The sequence below is a fragment of the Acomys minous genome, assembly GCF_964271855.1.
Source record: "Acomys minous genome assembly, chromosome: 6".
NCBI classification, from domain to species: Eukaryota; Metazoa; Chordata; class Mammalia; order Rodentia; family Muridae; genus Acomys; species Acomys minous.
Genome location: NC_140487.1, coordinates 129,508,443 through 129,529,807, shown reverse-complemented (window position 1 = coordinate 129,529,807; position 21,365 = coordinate 129,508,443). Strand labels below are relative to the sequence as shown.

The 21,365-nt window shown below is 52.0% G+C and overlaps 2 protein-coding genes across 11 annotated transcripts in view; one reads left to right on the top strand and one right to left on the bottom strand.

The window, feature by feature from the left end:
- Positions 1 to 12,174, top strand: part of TTLL10 (tubulin tyrosine ligase like 10) — a 54,745-nt gene extending 42,571 nt beyond the window's left edge. For 3 of the 9 annotated variants that reach the window (XM_084784700.1, XM_084784701.1, XM_084784696.1), the window contains 12 exons: positions 826 to 1,247; positions 2,054 to 2,134; positions 2,222 to 2,351; positions 3,025 to 3,143; positions 3,223 to 3,349; positions 4,484 to 4,569; positions 4,987 to 5,158; positions 6,037 to 6,208; positions 6,824 to 6,964; positions 9,194 to 9,331; positions 9,587 to 9,680; positions 9,907 to 12,173. In XM_084784700.1, the coding sequence (XP_084640826.1) occupies positions 905 to 1,247; positions 2,054 to 2,134; positions 2,222 to 2,351; positions 3,025 to 3,143; positions 3,223 to 3,349; positions 4,484 to 4,569; positions 4,987 to 5,158; positions 6,037 to 6,208; positions 6,824 to 6,964; positions 9,194 to 9,331; positions 9,587 to 9,680; positions 9,907 to 10,343 (2,040 nt within the window). In that variant the 5' untranslated portion in view covers positions 826 to 904 and the 3' untranslated portion in view covers positions 10,344 to 12,173. Of the gene's footprint in view, positions 1 to 825; positions 1,248 to 2,053; positions 2,135 to 2,221; positions 2,352 to 3,024; positions 3,144 to 3,222; positions 3,350 to 4,483; positions 4,570 to 4,986; positions 5,159 to 6,036; positions 6,209 to 6,823; positions 6,965 to 9,193; positions 9,337 to 9,586; positions 9,681 to 9,906 lie in introns of all 9 variants that reach the window. The other 6 variants (XM_084784703.1, XM_084784702.1, XM_084784697.1 and 3 more) reach the window with 4 other exon arrangements.
- Positions 12,175 to 13,566: 1,392 nt separating this feature from the next.
- Positions 13,567 to 18,042, bottom strand: TNFRSF18 (TNF receptor superfamily member 18). 2 transcript variants are annotated; one of them, XR_014779751.1, is made up of 6 exons: positions 17,834 to 18,042; positions 16,738 to 16,860; positions 16,133 to 16,220; positions 15,783 to 15,985; positions 15,363 to 15,548; positions 13,567 to 13,711 (listed from the first exon to the last, which is right to left on the bottom strand). XR_014779751.1 is itself a non-coding variant. In XM_084784704.1 (5 exons), exons 1-5 carry the CDS (start codon positions 17,982 to 17,984, stop codon positions 15,424 to 15,426), a joined length of 690 nt encoding a protein of 229 aa, XP_084640830.1. In that variant the 5' UTR covers positions 17,985 to 18,042; the 3' UTR covers positions 15,111 to 15,423. The 2 variants fall into 2 exon arrangements, 1 of the variants encoding a protein (XP_084640830.1); XM_084784704.1 differs by lacking the exon at positions 13,567 to 13,711 and having other exon boundaries at positions 15,111 to 15,548.
- Positions 18,043 to 21,365: the final 3,323 nt, after the last annotated feature.

The window sequence follows — 21,365 nt, the reverse complement described above, 5'->3', positions numbered from 1 at the left end:
TTGAACTCACAACAATCCACCTGCCTCTGCCGCCCAAGTGCTGGGGACACCAGTGACTTAAGGTTCCATCTCTGACCTTCTGCTGGGTTCTGAAAACCCAGTGGACCCCCTAGTGATTGCAGAATCACCCACACCCACATCCCGGCCCAATTTTTAAGCTGCTGCCTCAGCCTCTTCCTGTGAGCCTTTCTTCCCTCCGTGGGAAGGGCTCTCCAGGCACTCCTGGATTCTTCCGCATTTGCAGGTAACCCTCTGCGGAGGTTCCAGGCTTTCTCAACATCATCTAGAATGTTTTGGATTTTTTTCCCCTTCTGTCAATTCAGTGGGGGTGAAACGGTGGGATCTACATAAAGCCTGAACGGCTTGACAGTCACGTGGGGGCTGCCCTGGGCCTTTGCTGCCAGTCCATCTATCCACAGACCCTTTTTCCTCTTTAGAGCTGACCTGCTCCCACCCAAAGGCCTCAGCTTGTCTTCCCTTCTCAGTCACGGGTCTCTCTGTGCGCCGTCTCTTCACTCCCTCCTGCCCAACAAACTGGGTTTATTTCCTTGATGTGAGGCACAAAGATTTGTCTAGGAATTGATTTTAAATACCCTAAAATAATCCAAAGATGGCAAATAGAGAAAAAGGACAGCATTTAGGGCAGGAGTGCTGGGGGAAGAAGAGTGCCCGTAGCTGTAGACAGGTTGTGTTGGCAGGACCTTGGCGGAGCACCTGGGAACCCGTGGACTGAGGGGACCTTTGCTTGGGGCTAGGAGCCTCTTTGCCCTAACCCTGCAAATAGGCACCCAACAAGAACAACACTAATCGACACCCTTTTTGCAGCAGACACAAAGGCCACACTCGTCGAGGCCAGAAGGTTCTTGGCCGAAGAAGACTCAGTCGGCAGAGACGGCATGCAAAGATGGCTTTGCACCTACGGGCCGGAAGGCCTCATGACCATCACAAAGATGGAAATGAGACGCAAGCTGAAGCCACAGCCCAGGACACAGGGAGGCGTACTTCCCCAGGCAGGGTGGGTCTAGGTGTCTGCCCTACCCAAGGGCTGGGATCTCGGGCTGCTCGAAGACCCCGAAGGGGTGTAGGGACTACATCTGCCTCAAGGGTTCCTCGCCCTGGTGCCTTCATGCCTGCAACATGCAGCCGTAAAATATTCATCCACTGCCGGGGTCAGCCCCCTCGGACCCATGTTGGCTCCAAGAGACCCAAACGGTCCAGGATCCGTCGATGCCACACTCGGGTACCAGGTGAATGCAGATGGGCCCTGGGACTGGCTTCACATATCCTCAAGTCAGGGCCACCGGGAACAGCATCTCATAGGAAGGGGACTGGGCTCACACTAGGCCATGCCCAGCCAGCCAGCCAGCCAGCCAGGCTCTGAGAGAAGCTTGCAGGGGCCCACATCCTAGGAACTCTATGCTTAAGAATCTGCAGGCAGCCAGGCATGGTGGCGCACACCTTTAATCCCAGCACTCTGGAGAGGCAGAGGCAGGCGGATCACTGTGAGCTCAAGGCCAGCCTGGTCTACAGAAAGAGTCCAGGACAGCCAAGGCTACACAGAGAAAACCCTGTCTCAAAAAACCAAAATGAATAAACAAACAAAAATCTGCAGGCTTTGCCGGTCTAAGCCACCACAGTGGGCATTTCCTACCCCAACTCCACTTAGTGCAACCTCTCATAGCCTCCTGGGTCACCCATGATGTCATCATAGACATTGTGACCCCTGCCCTCTGGAGACATCCCCACATCATGTTCGTGTGGGCTCCTGTCTCACAGTCCAGCCCATCCCCTGCATGGAGCCTTTCCTGCTGGTAAGGAGGGTGGAGATGGGGCTGCCCTCTACTCCTTCTGTAGTCTCCACACTACTAGGCTGGTGGTGACTGCCTCCTTTCTTGGGTGTAATGACCCTCAGACCTCCTGGTGAGGTCTGTTTTGGCATGAAGAGAGGGTCCAGAGTGGCTGGGTTAGTTCCCAGCGGCTGCTGGCATTGGCAGGGCTCAGGCAGATAGAATGGATACCTCCCTACTCCCCACCTGACAACACTGGTCTCCAGGCTGGACCCATGAGAAACGGATGGGGAGCAGTATCAAGGAGGGGCTCCGACCTGTGCTAAGTCGGCTGGACCAAGATGCAGGTGGGGCTTCTGGCATCTGGGAGGGGCAGGAAAACCCTTTTGAGCCAGAAACCTGGGGGGTCTGACCACCTACCTACCTGCCCGCAGACCTCCTGGAGGAAGAAGAAGCTGCCAAACTCCCAGTGACCTCCCTGGAGTTCTTGCTGGAAGGGGACAAGCAGCCCAGTCCTAGTCAGGGCTCTTTCTTCTACATCGGAGGCACCAATGGAGCATCCATGTGAGTGGGGTTTGGGCAGTATGCCCACCACCCCTGTCCTGGGTCTAGCCCAAGATGCTGCTGTAGGCAGCCACACCTGCCTTGCCTTCCTCAGGGAACCCCAAGTGCCCAGTTAATATTGCCTTGCTGCTGCGCCCAGATCATCCCCCAAAAAAGAACCAGAGAAATCAACCCGAGACTGCTGTAAATACAAGAGAATCTTTTACTCAGCCCCAGGCACTGGGTCGCATCCGATCCCCAATTCAAAGGTCTCAGAAACGACCCCGGACGCCGCCAGCCCGAGGAACTCTTCTTATAGTTGACATGAGAAGCAGGGAGGGGTCTAAAATCCAAACGACTACGGAGAGGAAAGGCGCCAGGACCAGGACACACAAAATTTAACCTTCTTTGTTGTTCCTTTTTTTCTGGCCATTTGCTCAGAGGAGTATAATCCCGTCTCCGGGAGTGGGTCACACCAGAAAGCCCCATCTCTTAAGTCCCTTCCAAAGAGTTTTATGGACTTCAGATAAGCCATTTGTATTGCTACCATCCGTACTGCTAAAATCATTTGGTATTAGCTTAAAAGGCTCTGTACTTTTTCAGATGTTAGATAGCATTTCCGCGCCCTTCCCTGGCGGCTCCGCGGTCCGAGCTGCCCCAGCTCTGCGCTTTCCTCTCTCATTGTATCCCACAGAATCAGCAACTACTGTGAGAGCAAGGGCTGGCAACGCACTCAGGACAGCCGCTGTGAGGACTACAAGCTAAAGTGGTGTGAAATCAAGTGCAGGGATAACTACTGCAGCTTCCGGGAAGGCAAGGGACGCTCCCTGAAGGGGGGGAGGTGTGGCACAGCCTCCAGGCACCACCCACGTGACCCTTCTTGTCTTGCCAGGCCAGCAGTTGCTGTTCCAGCTCCCTAACAACAAGCTGCTTACCACCAAGATCGGGTTGCTCAGTGCTCTGCGGGAGCATTCACGCACTTTGAGCAAAGCCAGGCTGCTTCCCAGCACCCAAGCCAAGTGAGCCCATCCTGCCCAGCCCCAGAGGCACACCCACTTCTACCTCCATCTGTCATCTAGGACCATTTCCCCCATTTCATGTATTCACTACTCCCTCTGCAAGCCCTCAGCATTTGACTGTCCTTTCCAAGATGCCAGTTGTAACTGACCCTAATCACTGTCCTTCATATATTCCGTTCTTTCCCCACTGGTCACCAGTCTGCCTCCACTCAAATGCATGCCCACCATTCCTTACTCTATGTCCACAACAGCCTCCCATGGATGTCCCCAGAAGTCATCCGTTGCTCCCACCCACTTTGGCATCACTTTGTTCCTACTACTTATCCATCCATCCAATTCCCTCTGCCCCTACCACAAAGCGGAGCAGGACCACTGCCTGGTTCACTGATTACTTGCCCAGCCATTCGTTCACACAAACATTTATTTAGAGATCTATCCACTCATCCAACCATATGCCCCCTCCTCAAGGCAGCATTTAGATCATAGCCAACCATAACACCATCTTGACATCTGTGCGTCCAGCTGTCTGCTTCCTACCAACTTCCCACCAGCAACTCAGAGCCACTCTCCCGAGGCACCCATCAGCCCACCTGTACTCCCACACTGCATACCCCACCCACACCTCCAATCATCCTGGAGAGAGCTACCCCCACACCAGGGTTTATGTCCCTTGGGGATGCAGATTTGGAACAGAGGTATCAGTCCTTGAGGAACTCAAACAGACCAGCGCAGGATGCCTTGGGCCACAGAGGTAGACAGCTGGGACAGAGCAACACTCAGTGCGACCTGCTCATAGATAACGTGAAGGGCAGTTTGGGAGCTCAGAGGCAGACTATGGTTCTATGCCAGGCACTGTCTTGGCACTGGAAACCAACCCACATAGAAGAGAGCTGACACAGAGGAACCACGCAGTAGGTCGGCAGCTAGAAGGCCGGCTGCAGCAGAGAAACTGAAAGCACTGAAAAGAATGTTTTACACGGCACAGTGTGAGAAAAGGAAATAGCTGAGAAGGCTGGAGGACACAGCAGTAAATGCCCCTTCCAGCTAGCCTGCAGGTCAAACGACCAGATCACTGGACAAGTCTGAGGCGGAGGACAGCCCTCCTCACGTCTTTACATCCTTGCTCTCCCAAAGGGTCCTGAAAATGGAAGAGTTTTTTCCAGAGACTTATCGGCTGGACATCAGGGATGAGAGACAGGCCTTCTTCACTCTATTTGATGGTGAGAGACCCCTGAGTAGGGCCAGGCACACTAGACGGGTAGACAAGATCAGGTCAGGACCCTTAGCAGGGTGGGGCAGGGCCAGACCTGGAAACGGTGGAATAGTTCTTGAAAGGAAAAGTGAAACCAGGGCTTGGGGCCTGGTGGTTTCTGGTGTTGAGGGGTGGGAGGAAGAAGGGTTGTGGCCTTAGAGGTAGGGGTGTGGCAGAGCCAGGGCCATAGCTGGATCATAGGTGTGATCAAGGTGTGACAAAGGAATAGCCCTCTGACCTGGAGCAAGGCGGTGAAATCAGGGTAGGGTCAGGGTTGGAGCCAGCGAGGTTGGCATGCTCAGGGCTGAGGGAAAGGATAGTGGGGTGAGGGATGGTTGGGGCAGGGAGAACTCAGGGCCAGAGGCTCAGGGCTTACTCCCTGCAGAAACCCAGATATGGATCTGCAAGCCCACGGCCTCCAACCAGGGAAAGGGCATCTTTCTGATCAGGAGCCAGGAGGAGGCTGCTGCCCTGCAGGCCAAGACCCAGAGCATTGAGGACGACCCCATCTACCGCAAGATGCCCTTCCGTGCACCTCAGGCGCGGGTGGTGCAGAGGTGTGGGCATGGATGCCAGGAAGGGCCCGGGTCTCAGCAGGGATAACAGGCTGGCTGGTGCCTGTGAGCGCTGGTGATAATCAGCAGAGAAGCCCTTGGCCATAGCAGGCCACAGCACCTCCAACACCCGACCAACCTGCCTCAGGCAGCTTACCTCCAGCCCCATAGCCTATGCAGGGGAGGTGTCACATTTAGCTAGGGCAGCCGACGACACTGCCCCTAAACACAGGCTTTAGGGAGGGCTGGTCAACAAGGGTCTGGTCCTTTTGTCCTCCGCCCTGCAACTGTCTTCTCTATCCTCCAGCCCAGCCGGCCAGTTACAGCAACACAGAGCTGACCACTGGCTCGTCTGCCTACAGTGGGGCCCAGATGCTCAGTTTCACCTGGGACTAGGAGGGAAAGCTCAGCTCACCCTTAGGAAGGTCCCAGTAGAGTCAGCCTGTGCCACAGCCGCTACCTGCTGCCCCCTTCCCCTTCCACAGGGCAGTCCCAAGCATGCTCTCCCTACCTTAAGCCTCGAAGACCCGCAGTTTCCTATGTGAAATGCCCCTCCCCCGCTCATGGTCCAATGTCAGCCTTCCTCCTCCAGGCACCCCTCCCTGCCACAGGGGCCCAGGCGGCTCCCATATGCTTCCTAGTAAGAGCTGCACCTTAAGGTGGCCCAGACACTTGCAAATGGGTGGTAAAGATCTGGTTATGAGGCCCTCTTTCTAATTCCCCTGACCAGTTCAGAGTCCTCTAACCATGGACAGTGTTCAGGCAATGGCCATGCCTGGGACAGGTGGGAGGCAATGAGGAAGTGGTCCTTGTGGAGATGACAGGTGTAGGCCAGCTGGCCAGGCAACTCAGCCCCAGGTGCCCCTTGTGGTACCCCCTAGATATGTCCAGAACCCGCTGCTGCTCGACGGGAAGAAGTTTGACGTGCGCTCCTACCTGCTCATTGCCTGTGCCATGCCCTACATGGTCTTCTTTGGCCATGGCTATGCCCGCCTCACCCTCAGCCTGTATGATCTTCATTCCAGTGACCTCGGTGGTCACTTGACCAATCAGGTGAGAACCCCTTATAGAAGTCCTCTTCCGGTAGGTGTGATTGAGCTCAGAGAATGACTCATCCTCATCTGGGGACACTGAGGAAGGGTCTAGTTAAAGTCTGCCTGCCCAGGCTTGGAAGTAGCCTAGCAGCCTCATGCCTTTGCCCCAGACAGAGACTCAGGTGTCTTAGTACCTTAGAGCCTAAATCCTTGAATCGGCTACTATCGGTGTGCTGACCAAAGGCCCAATGGGAGAGTCTGGCACACATCCTTATTCTGGCTCTGTGGGGATTTGCTGACTGGGAAGTTTCAAGGCATAAAGGTGTATACACAAGGGTCTCACAGTCAGTGAGGAGGTGGTGACAGAGTTGCTGTGAGGGTCACGAGGTCACGGTGAGGCCTATGGTCCCTTTAAAGATTTATTTATTTATATACAGTGTTCTGCCTGCATATGCACCTGCAGGCCAGAAGAAGGCAGCAGATCTCACTGTAGATGGTTGTGAACCACCATGTGGTTGTCGGAAATTGAACTCAGAACCTTTGGAAGAGCAGGCGGTGCTCTTAACCTCTGAGCCATCTCTCCAGCTCCATAGGTTCCTTTAAAGGTGACCTCTAGGTCCTGCTTTTGTTGTAGTTCATGCAGAAGAAGAGCCCCCTGTACATGTTACTGAAAGAGGGTACTGTGTGGAGCATGGAGCACCTCAACCGATACATCAATGACAAGTTTAGGAAGAGCAAGGGCCTCCCCAGAGATTGGGTCTTCACCACCTTCACGGTCAGTCTGGCTTTGGGTTCTTTGTGCACAGTGCCCAGGCTTTGGGCTAGACACTTGGCTTTTGGGAGTTACTAGAGCATGTGTAGTTGCTCCACATGTGATTTTAAATACCAAGTTGACATGGCAAAAGTGGTACTTCTGATAGGAGGGGAAAGCTCATGAATTCTCTTTTCTCTCTAGTTTACTAAGCATTTTTTTAAGGGTAGGATGCTGAGTGATGTGAAATGCTGTTCCTGTACTGATTAAGGTGGTCCTGTGTTAGTTTTCCTTTATTCTAATCAATGAAATATGTACTTCTGAATTTAATTTTATTGTATTTAATTATTTTTGTGTCTATGCTCATAAGTAATGCTGACCTTTATCTGATTTTGATATCAGATCTATCATCTCCCTTTCACTATATGAAACACCTGAGGTGATCAACTGATTTGTAGGATGATTTGTAGGAAAGGCTTGTTCTGGCTCACGGTTTTAGAGATCTGAGGTCTATCTGAAGAGGCCCCACCACATTATCTCACTGCTTTGATAGTCTGCCCTGATCAAATCTGAGAGACCCTCAGATGGGACTCTCTGAAACTATAAAGCAAAAATCCTAGCCAGGCGGTGGTGGCGCACGCCTTTAATCCCAGCACTCGGGAGGCAGAGGCAGGTGGGTCGCTGTGAGTTCAAGGCCAGCCTGGTCTACAAAGCGAGTCCAGGACAGCCAGGGCAACACAGAGAAACCCTGTCTCAAAAACAAACAAACAAGCAAAAATCTTTCCTCCATGAAAGTAATTCTCTCAGGTATTTGTTACAGTGAGAAAAACAAACCCATAAATTGACACACCCTGTGAAGCAGCCTGGACTTCCTTTTGTGGGGAGGGTTGTCACTAGCCACCCCCTCAATCTCATTTGATTGATGTCTATTAATATTTCTATAATTTAAAAAATATTTTTCTATTTAGTTTATTAGCTTTTCCTAGGGATTTTTCCAGTTCTCCTTAGCTAAATAATGTGTTTGGTTTACATACATTTACAGTATTTTACATTAATTTTACTATGCTGGGCATGGTGGTGCGTACCTTTAATCCCAACATTTGGGAGACAGAAGCAAGCAGATTTCTAAGTTTGAAGCCAGTCTTGTGTGTATAGTTTTAGGACAATAAAAGTCACATGGTGAGCTGGGTGTTGGTTGGCACATGCCTTTTATCCCTGTCCTGGGGAAGCAGAGGCAGGTGAGTTTGGGATCAGCCTGGTCAGCACAAGCAAGTTCTCTCTCTCTCTCTCTCTCTCTCTCTCTCTCTCTCTCTCTCTCTCTCTCTCTCGTTTTTCAAGACAGGGTCTCACTGTGTAGCCTTGGTTGTCCTGGAACTTGCTCTGTAGATCAGGCTGGCCTGGAACTCACAGAGATTTGCCTGCCACTGCCTCCCGAGTGCTGGGATTAAAAGGTATGCACCACCATATCTGCCACCACCACCTCCCTTTTTTTTTTTTTTTTTTAAGAATTGTAGTCACTATTTTTGTACTCCAGGAATTTTAGTCCACTTCCTTTTATACTTTGTATGCTTTAAACTTTTAATTACATTTAATTTTTGTTTTCGTTTTTGTTTTTCAAGACAGGGTTGACTGTCCTTGACTCACTTTGTAGAACAGGCTGGCCTCGAACTCACAGTGATCCCCCTGCCTCTGCCTCCCGAGTGCTGGGATTAAAGGCGTGGGCCACCACCGCTGGACCAGCCTCTTGAATTTGTATATTTTCTGATTGATGATACTCAACTGTCCTTTGGTGTTTTCTAAAGGAATATTTCAACAAACCTCCAAACTTATGAAAACTAATACAATTATTTGTAAATTAGATGTGTTCTGCTATTTCTGATACTGAGATAAATTTTTCAAGGTTTTCACTGAGGTGAAAGATATGGGATAAAACTAACTAGGGAAACTTGAAATGCTATAATGTTCCTTTCTCACCAGGGTTTTCTATGTTCTAGTTTTCCGTGTCTCCTGCTGTGAGTTCTAATTTGTTTCACTTTTGTATCTCTTAGTAGCCGCCTCACAGCAGAAGCCGCATGATTTTGTTGAATGAGTTTCTGACTGTGAGCCTGTGACTCTGAGCGTGTGAAAGTGTGGGCAGTTGCAGCTGTGCACGTGAGGGTGAGCGTGTAGGTGAGAGGTGTGGCTGTTCAGGCCTAGGATATTTCATCTGGGCCAACAGGTGACAGCCAGGAACCCTCCCTGCTTCACCCACAGAAGCGGATGCAGCAGATCATGGTGCACTGCTTCCTGGCTGTCAAGTCCAAGCTGGAGTGCAAGCTGGGCTACTTTGACCTCATTGGCTGTGATTTCCTGATTGATGAGAACTTCAAGGTGCTGTCTTGGGAAGATGAGGTCTGGTAGGCAGTGCAAGGAGGGAGGGCCCATCTGTACATCAACCACCTAAGTAGGTCCAGTGGGTGGACTCAGCCCTAAACTTGGATTTGTCCATAAAGCTCATCTCCTCCTGGAACTGAGCAGCTCTCAAGATGAGTCTTAATTCCTTGAGCAGACAAACCATATGGCTTAATATGGACCAGAATCCCAGCTTTTTAACTGGCCAACTGGCTGTAGTGGGGAGAGAGAGACGCTGAGCACTGTCTGTCACAGGTGTGGCTGCTAGAGATGAATTCCAACCCTGCCCTCCATACCAATTGTGAAGTCCTGAAGGAGGTGATCCCTGGAGTGGTTATGGAGACCTTGGGTGAGCTCTGGGCAGCCCCGTACAACAGCTTTCCCATATATTTCTTTTCTAGTTCTGGGTACCCCATCCTACTTGCCTCCAAGTTTTCCAACACTCCATAATCTGCGTGGCAGCCAAGCCCTCTGCTCCAACTTCTCTGTCACCTCACCCACCTACATCCAATCCCTCACGGACCCCTTTCCTCCTCCCTGCCCTCTCAACCTTGTCCCTCCGCTGCCTCCCACAGACCTGGCGCTTGAGACCTGCCAAAAGAGCTTGCATTGTCAGAAGATGCTGCCTCTACTGTCACAGCGCCGCTTTGTGCTCCTTTACAATGGCGAGACTACGGACTTGTGGCAGCGCATAGGGGGGTGCTCGCGCCCCCTTGCCCGCCTGCCTCTAACGCCGCCTCCCAGGCCCACCTGTGAAGCCGCATCCTCTGCACGTGCCCCCGCAGACCGGTCTGGCGCACGCAAGCCAGGGCCTTCCAGGAGCACTCCCACATGCACCTCCCGCAAATCACGGCTGCCTGACTCCGGCCGTGGCTCGGTAGCAGAGTCCGAACCCTCTGTCTGCTCTGGGTCCCCGGAAGGCAGCAGGGACGCAGCCCGGGAACCCTCCCCGGGACCATCCGAGGAAGAGCGCGAGGAGGAACAGAGGAGCACCAGCCACCGGGGCTCCTAGCTGCCCTAAGCATCCAGCGGCCCCACGCGCCGCCGTGCCCTCTCCAGGACCTATAAAAGCTACTTTGTGACAAATGCGGCCTCTAGAAGCCGATCCCACCTGGGCGACCCAAGCCCGTCTGTCTCCGCTCCTCTCCTTGCTCCTTGGTTGACCTGAGGGGAAGGAGAAGGAGCTGCATGCAGAACGGAAGTGGGTCCTTCAGGAAGGGAAAAACTCCACCGGCCTCCTTCTTTCCCTGGGGTAACCCACCAAATCCTGCGCCCCTGCTTGCGCCTGTCACTCATCCTGTAGGACCCTCCTGACCTGCCTTCATGACCTCTGCAGCCTGGCACTGGGACCCACCTACTCTTCAATGGAGTCCCCAGGAAGACCCACCCTCTCCCATTACTATTCTGGTGCAGAGCTGGGGTTCAGGCTCGTCCTGCCCACCACCTTCTGGCCTTTCAGACACTTTGTGAAGCACTGTGTCAGAGATGAAAGGGACGGAGAAGTTGGCCAGGAAGGAGGAGGCTAAACTGGCGTGGTGGTGGTTGCACTCTCTAATGCTCGTGCACCTCCCTCTGAGGTGTCCACGTCTTACCGCAAAGCAGCCAGGACCCCGCCTCTAAGTCCCTCCAGCCAAACCCTGTCCTCTCAAGCTATCCCACCCTTACAAACCTCCAAAGACAACAACCTACAGACTTCCAGAAGGCCCCGCCCACCTGGAATACTCTCTTGCATATCCAAGGTGGCAATTCCGCTTCCTTGCCCTTCCAAGTGACCTGTCCCAAACAGCAAGCCTAGCTCCACCGCGTGTGGACCCAGCGCCAGACCAATCCCTCCAGTAGCGGGATCTTCCCGGCACAACAGTGTGCAGCGGCAGCGCGGTTTCTGGGACGCAATGGCCTGCCTACCACTAGAGGGCTCTGTCTACCGCTGTTGCTCTGGCCAGCATACAGTGGGGGTTCTGTGCAGGAAACCTTAAACAGAACAAAAAGGGAACTGAGGCTCAAAGAGGTAAAGTGAGGTGCGCAGGTCCCAGAGGAAATAATCGTGGAGACCCCAGTGTGGCTTGCGAACACCCTACATCTCTTCACACCCTCCACATCCAGTCTCCATGCAGACTGCCTGCTCCACCCCGGGGTTCTCGCCGGGCCTTCTTGCTGCTGCCTAGAGCGTAAGGTACAAGGTGCAGCGTTAAGCGCGTTCTTGTCCTTATGTAACCTAGTCCAGTGTCTCCTACAGCCATCTGTGGTTCCACTTGCAAAGACCCCGACCCTGGCCTGTGAGTCTCTGGGTATCTGAAGCCCACTAAAGCTAGGAAAATGAAGACCAACCCGTCTTTCCAGGGCCTAAATGCCAAGGTCTTGATGAATCCACATCTGCTATTTGGGTCACAGCCACATTTCTGCTGGCATCCAAGGAGCGATATAGCTATGTCCCTTGGGGCCACCTGTCAATACATTCTCAATTTGTGCCACCTCCAAGTCTTTCCCATAGTGTCTCCCCCTTCTCACATTTCTCTGGCCAAGTCAGAGCTGTGTCCCTTGATGGCATCACCAGCATCAAATTTCCTGCTCTCAGCTGCCACATGGACCTGCAACCCTGGCCCCCATCCCGGGGGGGGGGGGGGAAGGGGGACGGTGTCTCAAGATGTCAGAGGAGGGGACAAAGCTCTCAGGAGGGGGGATGCTTCCACTGCTATGCTGGGGGACATGGAGCCTTTACTGGGACATGTGACAAATGTCCATTGGCAGTAACCTGTGCTGTCCAAGCAGAGCAGCTGTCAACCACAGGCTCCCCAAGGGCTTGGGCCATCGCTACCTTTCATTCCTGGCAGCTGCAGAACAGTGAATAAACGTTTGAGACCTCCTGCTCGCTCACTCCACAGGAATGATGGCTCCTCTATCCGCCTTTACAGTCCACATGTGAGTCCTCCAGAGCCCTGCGTTTAGGACCAAATAGAGCTCTGGGGGGAGAGAGGCTGTAGGGCATCTGAGCATCTAGCCACCTGGCAGATTCAGGACATCCTAAATACCCACTCCACTTTCTCCCCGGTCTTCAGAAAAACATCCCAACCCATGGAGCTTCTTGGGCAAATAAGCTGCTTCCCATAGTGCCTAGTGGCTGCCTGAGAGATAGTCCCTGGGATGTGACCCAAGCCCAGTAGAGGAAAGACCTACAGGCTGAGGGACGTGGTCAGAGGGCATACACCTCAGCAGCTAGGGCTAGTCATTACCCACCTGCCCTCGGGCTCTCTGGACAGCTGTCTGGAGCTGAAGTTGGGGGCGAGGTGGTCCAGTTGTAAAAAGGAAAAGCACCTCACTTTCCATAACACAGGTCTCTTTGTCAAGCTGGGGCATGCCTCACACTGAGTAAAAGATAGGTTCTCTCTCAGCAAGGTGAGAGGGTGGAGGCTGGGCAGGAGCCACCAGCTGTGGCCGGAAGCGTTTCTGGGAACTGAGATGGTTTCTGGCCTTTATCTGAGCCCGAACAAAACTTATGAAATCAAGGTGAAGGGTGTGTGCTGTGGTTTTCCTGAAGAACTGGAGAGCAGCCACCGAGGGGTAGGGGTTTCTGGGAATTTCAGCAAGGCCTCCCTCCTGCTAGTCTAGGCCAGGCAGAGCCACACCTAGCTGTCAATGGTTGCCGGACCCTGCAGGTGGGCAGATGGCAGCCTTCAGAAGGCAGGGTCTGGAGTGGCCTCTGCAGCAGAACATCTCCTGCAGGTCCTCTTCCCCACATTCCGTCACCCCTGGACTTCATGTTCCTGCCCCTCAACTACAGGCCCTCAGCCTCAGCCTTAGTCCGTGGGACCTGAGCAGGCCCTGCACAGCTCCCAGCGCTCAGTGGAAATCCCCAGATCTGACAGGCTGGCACAGCTCATCCCATACCCGTGAGGTGGACATGAGTGGGATGGGTGGGGGGTGGGGCGGGGGACAGGCAAGGGTACAGCAGAGGCTACAGCTCCCTCACCCTACCGGCACAATCTCCCGCCATCTCTGTATCACACCCATCAGTCGCCCACAGGAGGAGTTTCCAGCAGATGCAGCCTGTGGGTATTGCACACGTCACGCTATTTGGGGATGCCCCACCTGTGGCAGTTCCAGTGCAAACTGCCTGTGGCTCAGAACCTAGAGGTGTGGTGTGGTAGGCAAGCTGGGAGATGCCCCAGGACCCCACCTCCCTTTCCAGGCTGACTCAAGCCTTTGCAGCTTGTGCCTGACTCCTCACCCACCCAGTAGGGACAGAAGAGGCAGCTCCAGGCAATCAGGATGCTGGACATCCCCAAGGGACTTCGTGTGGCCCTGAGCTCTTCGTGTTCTGATCCCAATGTCCTCCACTTCCATGGTAATTTTTCCATCTTTTCTCCAGTCTCTCCCAGGAGCCTGCGTGTAGATGGGGCTGTTAGCATCAGATACACCCTCTGGTCCCCATTTGCCTGCTATAAGGTAATGATAAAACAAGAGGCACTAAGGGGGAAGACGGGCAGAGTAAGTGCCCAGTGTGCAGATGCCTCCAGGGTGCCACTAAGATTCCTTCCCTCTGGCCTGTCACTCCCTGGACTTCCATGCCAAATAGACCTTCTTGGATCTCTTTTTCTTTTTTCCTTTGAGATAAGGTCTCACTATGTAGCCCTGGCTGTCCTGGAATTCACTATGTAGACCAGGGTGGCCTCAAACTCCTGAGATCTGCCCACCTCTGCCTCTCAAGTGCTGGGATTAAAGGCGTATACTATTACGGCTGGCTCTTGGTTTGGTTTGGTTTTTCCAAGACAGGGTTTTTCTGTGTGGCACTGCCTGTCCTGGACTTGCTTTGTAGACCAGGCTGGCCTCAAACTCACAGAGATCTGTCTGCCTCTGCCTCCCTGAGTGCTGGGATCACAGGCGTGCACCACTCACTACGCCTGGCCAGGGTAAATGTCTTAAGGTGCCATCAAAACCCAGTTTCCACAGGCATCCCAAAGGGCAGTAGCCCAAATACATGGCTGCCTAATATGGACCAGACAGAGGTGAGGGGAGCAATTTGGACCAGAAGCCAAGAGAAGGACTGGGGAGCGGTCTCAGCAGTTAGGGGCATCCGCTGCTCTCCCAGAAGATCTGCGTTCAGTTCCCAGCACCCACCTGGTGGCTCATGGCTGTCCATAATTCCTGCTCCAAAGAGTTACACATGATGCACAGAAACACACAAAGGCATGAACACACACACACACACACACACACACACACACACACACACACACGAAACAAAGGCAGGTATTCAGTGTAGATTAATACTTTCTAAAAGCCTCCTTAGTTTAATAGTCTCTACTGAGGGTTTGTGGCCAAGATTAACCTTGACTTGTGCTCCTACCACTGTCACCAAGAGGGAGCACTGAAGACAGGCCTCAGATGCCCCTCCCTTTAAAAAAATTTTTTTTTCTGAGACAGGGTTTCTCTGTGTAGCCTTGGCTGTCCTGGACTCCCTTTGTAGACCAGGCTGGCCTCGAACTCACAGGGATCCACCTGCCTCTGCCTCCCGAGTGCTGATTAAAATTATTCTTAAAGTTTCTGTTGCGTTTTGTTTGTGTGTGCATGTGGGAAGTCTGAGGACAACTTCTACCACGTGGCCCCAGGGACTGTACTCAGGTCATCAGGTTTTATGGGCAGGGGCCTTTATCACCAGACTGACCGCTCCATTTTATACCTGGGAATGACTATAGGCATAGGATGACAAGGGAGGTTCCTAAACGCAGCCCTGGGCTCCTTGTTTTCCTCTGTCCCTAGAACACAGCCACTCAGGTTACTAGACAAGTATTTATTAAAAAACCATCTGTACAAGATCTTATGCTGAGCACATGATGCTCTCGGAGGGTCCAAAGATCCGACCCCAACAACGCTGGCAGAAGAGGAAGGCAGCCATAGGGCCCAGTTATAGTCACTGCTCTTTACAACACCACCTGTAACTCTCCACTATTGGCCTCTTATACCCACCTCCACCATCACAGAAGGGAGGAGGGCCAGGCCCAGGGGAGACACACAGCACAACCCTCATTCTCACCAAGGGTAGATCTGGCCAAGTCTTGGAGGGTCAGGCATTGGGTACAGAGGGAGAATAGTCCTCATGGCCACCGGTCCCCCAGATGACACTTTTCCTCCATCTGCTCCCCACGCTCCTCCTCAGGGAACTGGAAGCTGGAAACATCCTCAATTGCTGGTAGCTGCGCTTCCAGGAGTGGCTGGGTCTCTGCAATGAAACTCTGGTCAGCAAGTGGCCTAAGACACATTTTTCCCAGCTGCGTGTGGTGGCACACACCTTTAATGCCAGCACTAGGGAGGCAGAGGCAGGCAGATCTCTGTGAGTTCGAGGCCAGCCTGGTCTACAAAGTGAGTCCAGGACAGCCAAGGCTACACAGAGAAACCCTGTCTCAGGGGGAAAAAAAAAGACACATTTCCCCCTCTTCCCTGGGACAGAACTGACCTCGGGAACATATGTGCTGCTTCCTCAGCTGCCAAATGTGCAGGCAGAGATGGACTGTGGTTACGAAGAGGAGGCACCCTGCCATGGCCAGGAAGATGACAATCAAATGGCCAAATTTCTCAGTAGCCAGTGGCTCCGGGATGCACACAGCATTGTGGGTCTTGTTTCCAGGGAACATGGTGAGAAATCCAAACTGAGCACAACTGGGACACAGACGCAAAGGTTACCAAGTAGCCACAGTAGAAGGGCGGCTGTTTGACAGACGAATGGGAGCTCCTAGGGGTAACTACGAGGGATGGATAAGAGAGGCTTCCCTCAGAATAGGCCGATGCTACTCATCCAAGACTTACTTGGCCCAAGGTCTGCAGTGGCCCTCGCGACCTGCCGAGAAGGTGCCCATGGCACAGTCAACACACTCGAAGCCAAACTTAATATTCCCTGTAGACAGACAGATAGACTATAGGGCCACTGGGGTTAGTGAGGAGGGAGTCAGACTAGGGTCTAGCCGTTCACCAGGTCCACAACACTAAGGCCTGGATAGGCAGTACCATATATGCTTATCCCGGAACTGGCGTGATACACTGGTCCCTATGAAGATGGACAGAATTAGTGCTAAGACCTACTAGCCATAGTCAGAATAATAGTCTGAGAGCAGACCAGCACCTGGGCAGTCCCCACCACCTCTCACAGCCAGCGCTGAAGAGACTTCAGCAGCCTCATTCTGATGGAGAACAGGAAAACAGGAAGATGTGCTCCATTGTTCCCTGAGAGCACTCGGCACATCTATCCCTTCTGGAATCTAGGATGCAGGTCCTTGCCTACCCAGAAGATATGCCCATGAGCCCTATATTTGCAAGCATTCTTTCACATCTACATGTGCTCACTGGACATCTACATCAAACTCACGGTTAGCTTGTCATGGTCTGTGGCTTTCAGCCGTCTCCCAGGGACATACCATGAGTCTGCACCTTCTGGCCTGGTGGGCAGGGGTAGTGCTTGCAGGTCTTGCACTGAGGGTCTTCACAGTGGTACTCTGGCTTGGCACACACGCAGTCTCCTTTAGGACAGGCCTCCTCGCCTAGGCAAGAACAAGCCTCAGCTGCTAGGCAGAGCCTCTCTGGTCCTTCAGATGGTTAGGGTGCTATGCCTCCATTCTCAATCAACCCCAGGGCAAGACTTTGTCCAGCGCAGGGTTCCATCTCAGAGGGCTGATTGCTAATATGCATGCTTCCCACTGCTCCAAAGTCGTGGCTTCATAAGTCCCATTAGTACCCACTGGGGGTTCCCTAAGGTCCCTGGGCCCATGCTGCCCTATTTCCACCCTACATTGTCCCTCAAGGTACTAGGAACACCTCAGAAGCTACTGTCTACATCTCCATCACAGAGATGTGGGCCCTCAGAGCTGCCCCTTTCTACACTGGAGGCATGGCAGGTTAAGTGCTGAGATATTGTTCTTTGATGGGTCCCCAGAACGCCCTACACCTACAACTATAAGTCACAGACAGTGGACAGGGCAGAGGAGAGTGTTGGAACACCAACCCAGACAGACCCGTAGCTTCAGTGATAGCTAAGGTTTGACCCACCTGACAGTCCCTGGGGTGGTCCTCTTTCACCTTGGACTCTTTCTTTCTTTTAAATTAATTTTTTATTTTATGTGCATTGGTGTTTTGCCTGCATGTATGTCTGTATGAGGGTGTCAGGTCTTGGAGTTATAGACAGTTGTGAGCTGCCATGTGGGTGCTGGGAATTGAACCTGGATCCTTTGGAAGAGCAGTCAGTGCTCTCAACCGCTGAGCCATCTCTCCAGCCCCTCCAGATCCCTCTTGAGGGAGAAGATTCCAGTTTCTGTTGCCCCTGTTCTCACATTTCTGATCTTGAAGAGCTAGCCAGGATAGACACCTTCTGCCTCTTTCTCAGAGCTCCAGACTCAAGGCTCTAGACCGAGAAAGTTTGCCTACGCACTCCCGTGTCCCTGTGCCCACCCTCCTTGCGTAATGGGGAAGGGTGCTGCTGTACATCCTGGCTCCTGCACCGCCCCCTCCTTGCCTTACCTGGAGCACACAGGCTGCAGCAGCGTGTGTTGGTGCCAGTCCCATGCTGGAAGCTGTTAGGGCCACAGCTGGGCTCCTCGTCCACACTCTGCTGACCTAGGTCCAGCACACAGATCAGTGAGACTCCACACAGCATGGCCCACGCTCCCATAGTGCTTCTCTTGAGTCTTCTCTCTGTTGGCTGATTTTAGGAGTCCCCAGCCTGCTCCAACAGGCCTTGTCCCCGCCTCTGCCTCTGTCCCCACCCCCCAGAATGGGCTCCAGGCCAAGTCCACCTCCTGTTTCCGGTGTCTGTGGTGCTTGTAAAGGTCTTCTGTAAAGTGTAGAACAAAGCCACCATCTTTCTCAATGTCTCCTGAGCTCCAACAAGCTTTTTCCAGCTTCGGCATGGCCACCCTGGCTAGGCTGCAGAGGAAAAGGATGGCCATGCACACATGCTGCCACCACCTGTGGGAACCCTTAGTTGTTGTATAAAACTTCCCTTCTCTTTCACCCCAGGGAGCTCTCCATGGCCTGGGAAACTAGGAGAGCCACTGGGGGGAGTCCAGAGCACGTATCGCACCTTTCAGAGAAGGTCATCATAAACTGGGCATTCCTAGCAGGTACATGAAGCCAAGAGCAATATGACCTGCCCAGATCCAGCCCTGGCAGTTCCAGCTGGACCCTTGGCTTTCTCTGGATCCACTCTGTTCACCTCCTCACACTATTCTAGACAACAGGAAAGGAGTCCTTTCAGGCCTCTACTGGTGGACTGTGCTGTCTTTCTGAGCCTCAGTTTCTTCATGTGGCCACTAGCAGGTTCTGGAAGTTTGCCTCTACCAGGAAGCCTCTCTGTATGATTCGGCCTTTCTTCTCACATCTTCCAGCTGATGCTAAACACAGGGAAACATGGTGAGGACTTTGGGCAGTCCTGGGGTAGGCATGGCCACGGTCATCTCAGGATATAACTATGGCACAGAGACCACGAGACTATGGAAGACCCTGGAAACCTGGTCTGACATCCTTTTAAGCTGCAGCTGGAGGAAGCTGAGGCATTAGGACATGTCAGATGTTGACAGCAGCTGTGCAAATCCTTTTGCTCCCTGGTGTCAGGTATGTAAGCCTCCTGAGAGGCAGGGCTGGCCACGGCAGGGAAGGGAGGGGGCTCTGGGGACTCCGCTGCAGGCTAACCTCAGAAACTTGTGCAGCTTCTGACCAAGAAGCTGTGTCTGAGTAAAAGGACATAAGGGAAACCACATGCCTTGACTCCACATTGCACGTGTTGAGGGCAGTATTGTTTCTGACCATTTAAAAAAAATCTAAACAAGGCAGGGGGTGGTGGCGCACACCTTTAATCCCAGCACTCAGGAGGCTGAGGCAGGCAGATCACTGTGAGTTTGAGGCCAGCCTGGTCTACAAAGTGAATCCAGGACAGCCAGGGCTGTTACACAGAAAAACCCTGCCTCGAAAAACAAAAACAAAAACAAAAAAAATCTAAGAGATGAGCTGGAGAGATGGCTCAGAGGTTAAGAGCACTGACTGCTCTTCCAGAGGTCCTGAGTTCAATTCCCAGCAACCACATGGTGGCTCACAACCATCTGTAATGTGATCTAGCGCCCTCTTCCGGTGTAGAGGGGTACGTGCAGATAGGGTACTCAAATACTAAATAGAGAAATCTTTTTTAAAAATCTAAGGGGATGCTCACTTTGGTAGCATATATATATATATATATATATATATATATATATATTGGAACATTACAAAGATTAGTCTGGCCTCTGTGCAAGGATAACACAAAAATTCATGAAGCACTCCATATTTGGTGCTGAACACAGTGATACACACCTTTAATCACAGCCCTTGGGAGGGAGAGGTAGGGGCATTTCTAAGTTCAGGGACACCCTGGTATTACAATAAATTGTACCTGTTTGGCCTAGGAAGCCACATCTGAAGCCATCTCCATAAGGAGGTTCCTCGATGCTCATTACCTTCTTTGAGGCAGACTTGGTGTTGCCAGGAGTCAACCTGTCTCATTGTCAAGAAATCCTCAAAACAATTTTTTTATAAATCGTAGTGGCGCACGCCTTTAATCCCAGCACTCGGGAGGCAGAGGCAGGCGGATCACTGTGAGTTCGAGGCCAGCCTGGTCTACAAAGTGAGTCCAGGACAGCCAAAGATAACACAGAGAGACCCTGTCTTTCAAAACCAAAAAAACAAAAACAAAAACAAAAACAAAAAACAAAAAGTCCTGTGTGGGACAGTCTGAAATGCTGGACCAATTAGAATGATGTGCTTTCTCCGAAGCTGTCCTGGGAGACTTTCTGTCCTGATGACGAACAGCAACCGAAGCACTTATGGCTGGAACACGAAGAACGCAGGATGTCAGCGTCTCAGTATGCTAGAGGATGGATTCTGTCCGTCTGATCCATCATCAGTGTCCAATTCTTTTGCTCTGACAATATATAATTTCTCACAAGCATTACACAGTTCTAAAACCATAAATGCATGAGGTGTGCAGGAAGCACAGAACAATTGAGGCTGGTTCTGTAGTTTGAATTCATGTACGTACAGACTGACTTAAGTTAGCAGTCTCCCTTTCATTCAGGTCTGTTTTATTTTGACCTCTTTCAAAGAGGAGGTATAATATTACCATTGCCAAAGAACATATAGTCATTATTTAATTGAAATCAAAACAAGACTGTATAGTTCTAAATTTCCTTTTCTAGGCTCTATAGTACCTGATGTATAGGCTAGGCTGCTACCTGTCTCCCAAGAAAATGTAACCCATTTCAGAGACAAGCTGGTTGCCCTGAGCAAAAGAAAAGGCATTAAGCGTACCCTTTTATGTATATGAATTATAACCTTTGAGTTTTGGAGACCTAACTAAATTGACGTGTACTTTGTCATCTGTAAATCCTCTGTGTCTTTTTGCATCTGGTGTGACCGCCGCCTGCCCCCCATGAAAGTAGCTCGCATTTAGAGAGATAAGCCTGCTGCCAGAGCAGTGACACCTCAACTCAGCATACAAAGGCTTTTCTTTTTAAAAAAAAAATAATAATTATTTAATTTTATTTTAGCGTGAGGGTGTCAGAGCCATTGGAATTAGGATTACAGACAGTTGTGAGCTACCATGTGGTGGCTGGGAATTGAACCCAGGGCCTTTGGAAGAGCAGACAGTGCTCTTAACCACTGAGCCATCTCTCCAGCCCCACAAAGGCTTTTCAATGTGGGAGGCATGCAGCTTGCATGTTTGTCTCCCTGCCAAACCTTGGTCCTTACACAGACCAACAGAACATATTTCTTAGGCCAATTACCCTGTGGCACCAATTCTCCCAATGGATGGCCTTTTTAGAGCAGTGACATTTTCCTTACATAAACCTAAGATCATCCTTTAGATCAGTAGGGACATATAATGTATTATTAAGAAAAAGGAACTTAGCCAGGAGTGGTGGCACATGCCTATAATCCAGCACTTGGGAGGCAGAGACAGGTGGAGCACTGTGAGTTTGAGGCCAGCCTGGTCTACAAAGCGGGTCCAGGACAGCCAAGGCTA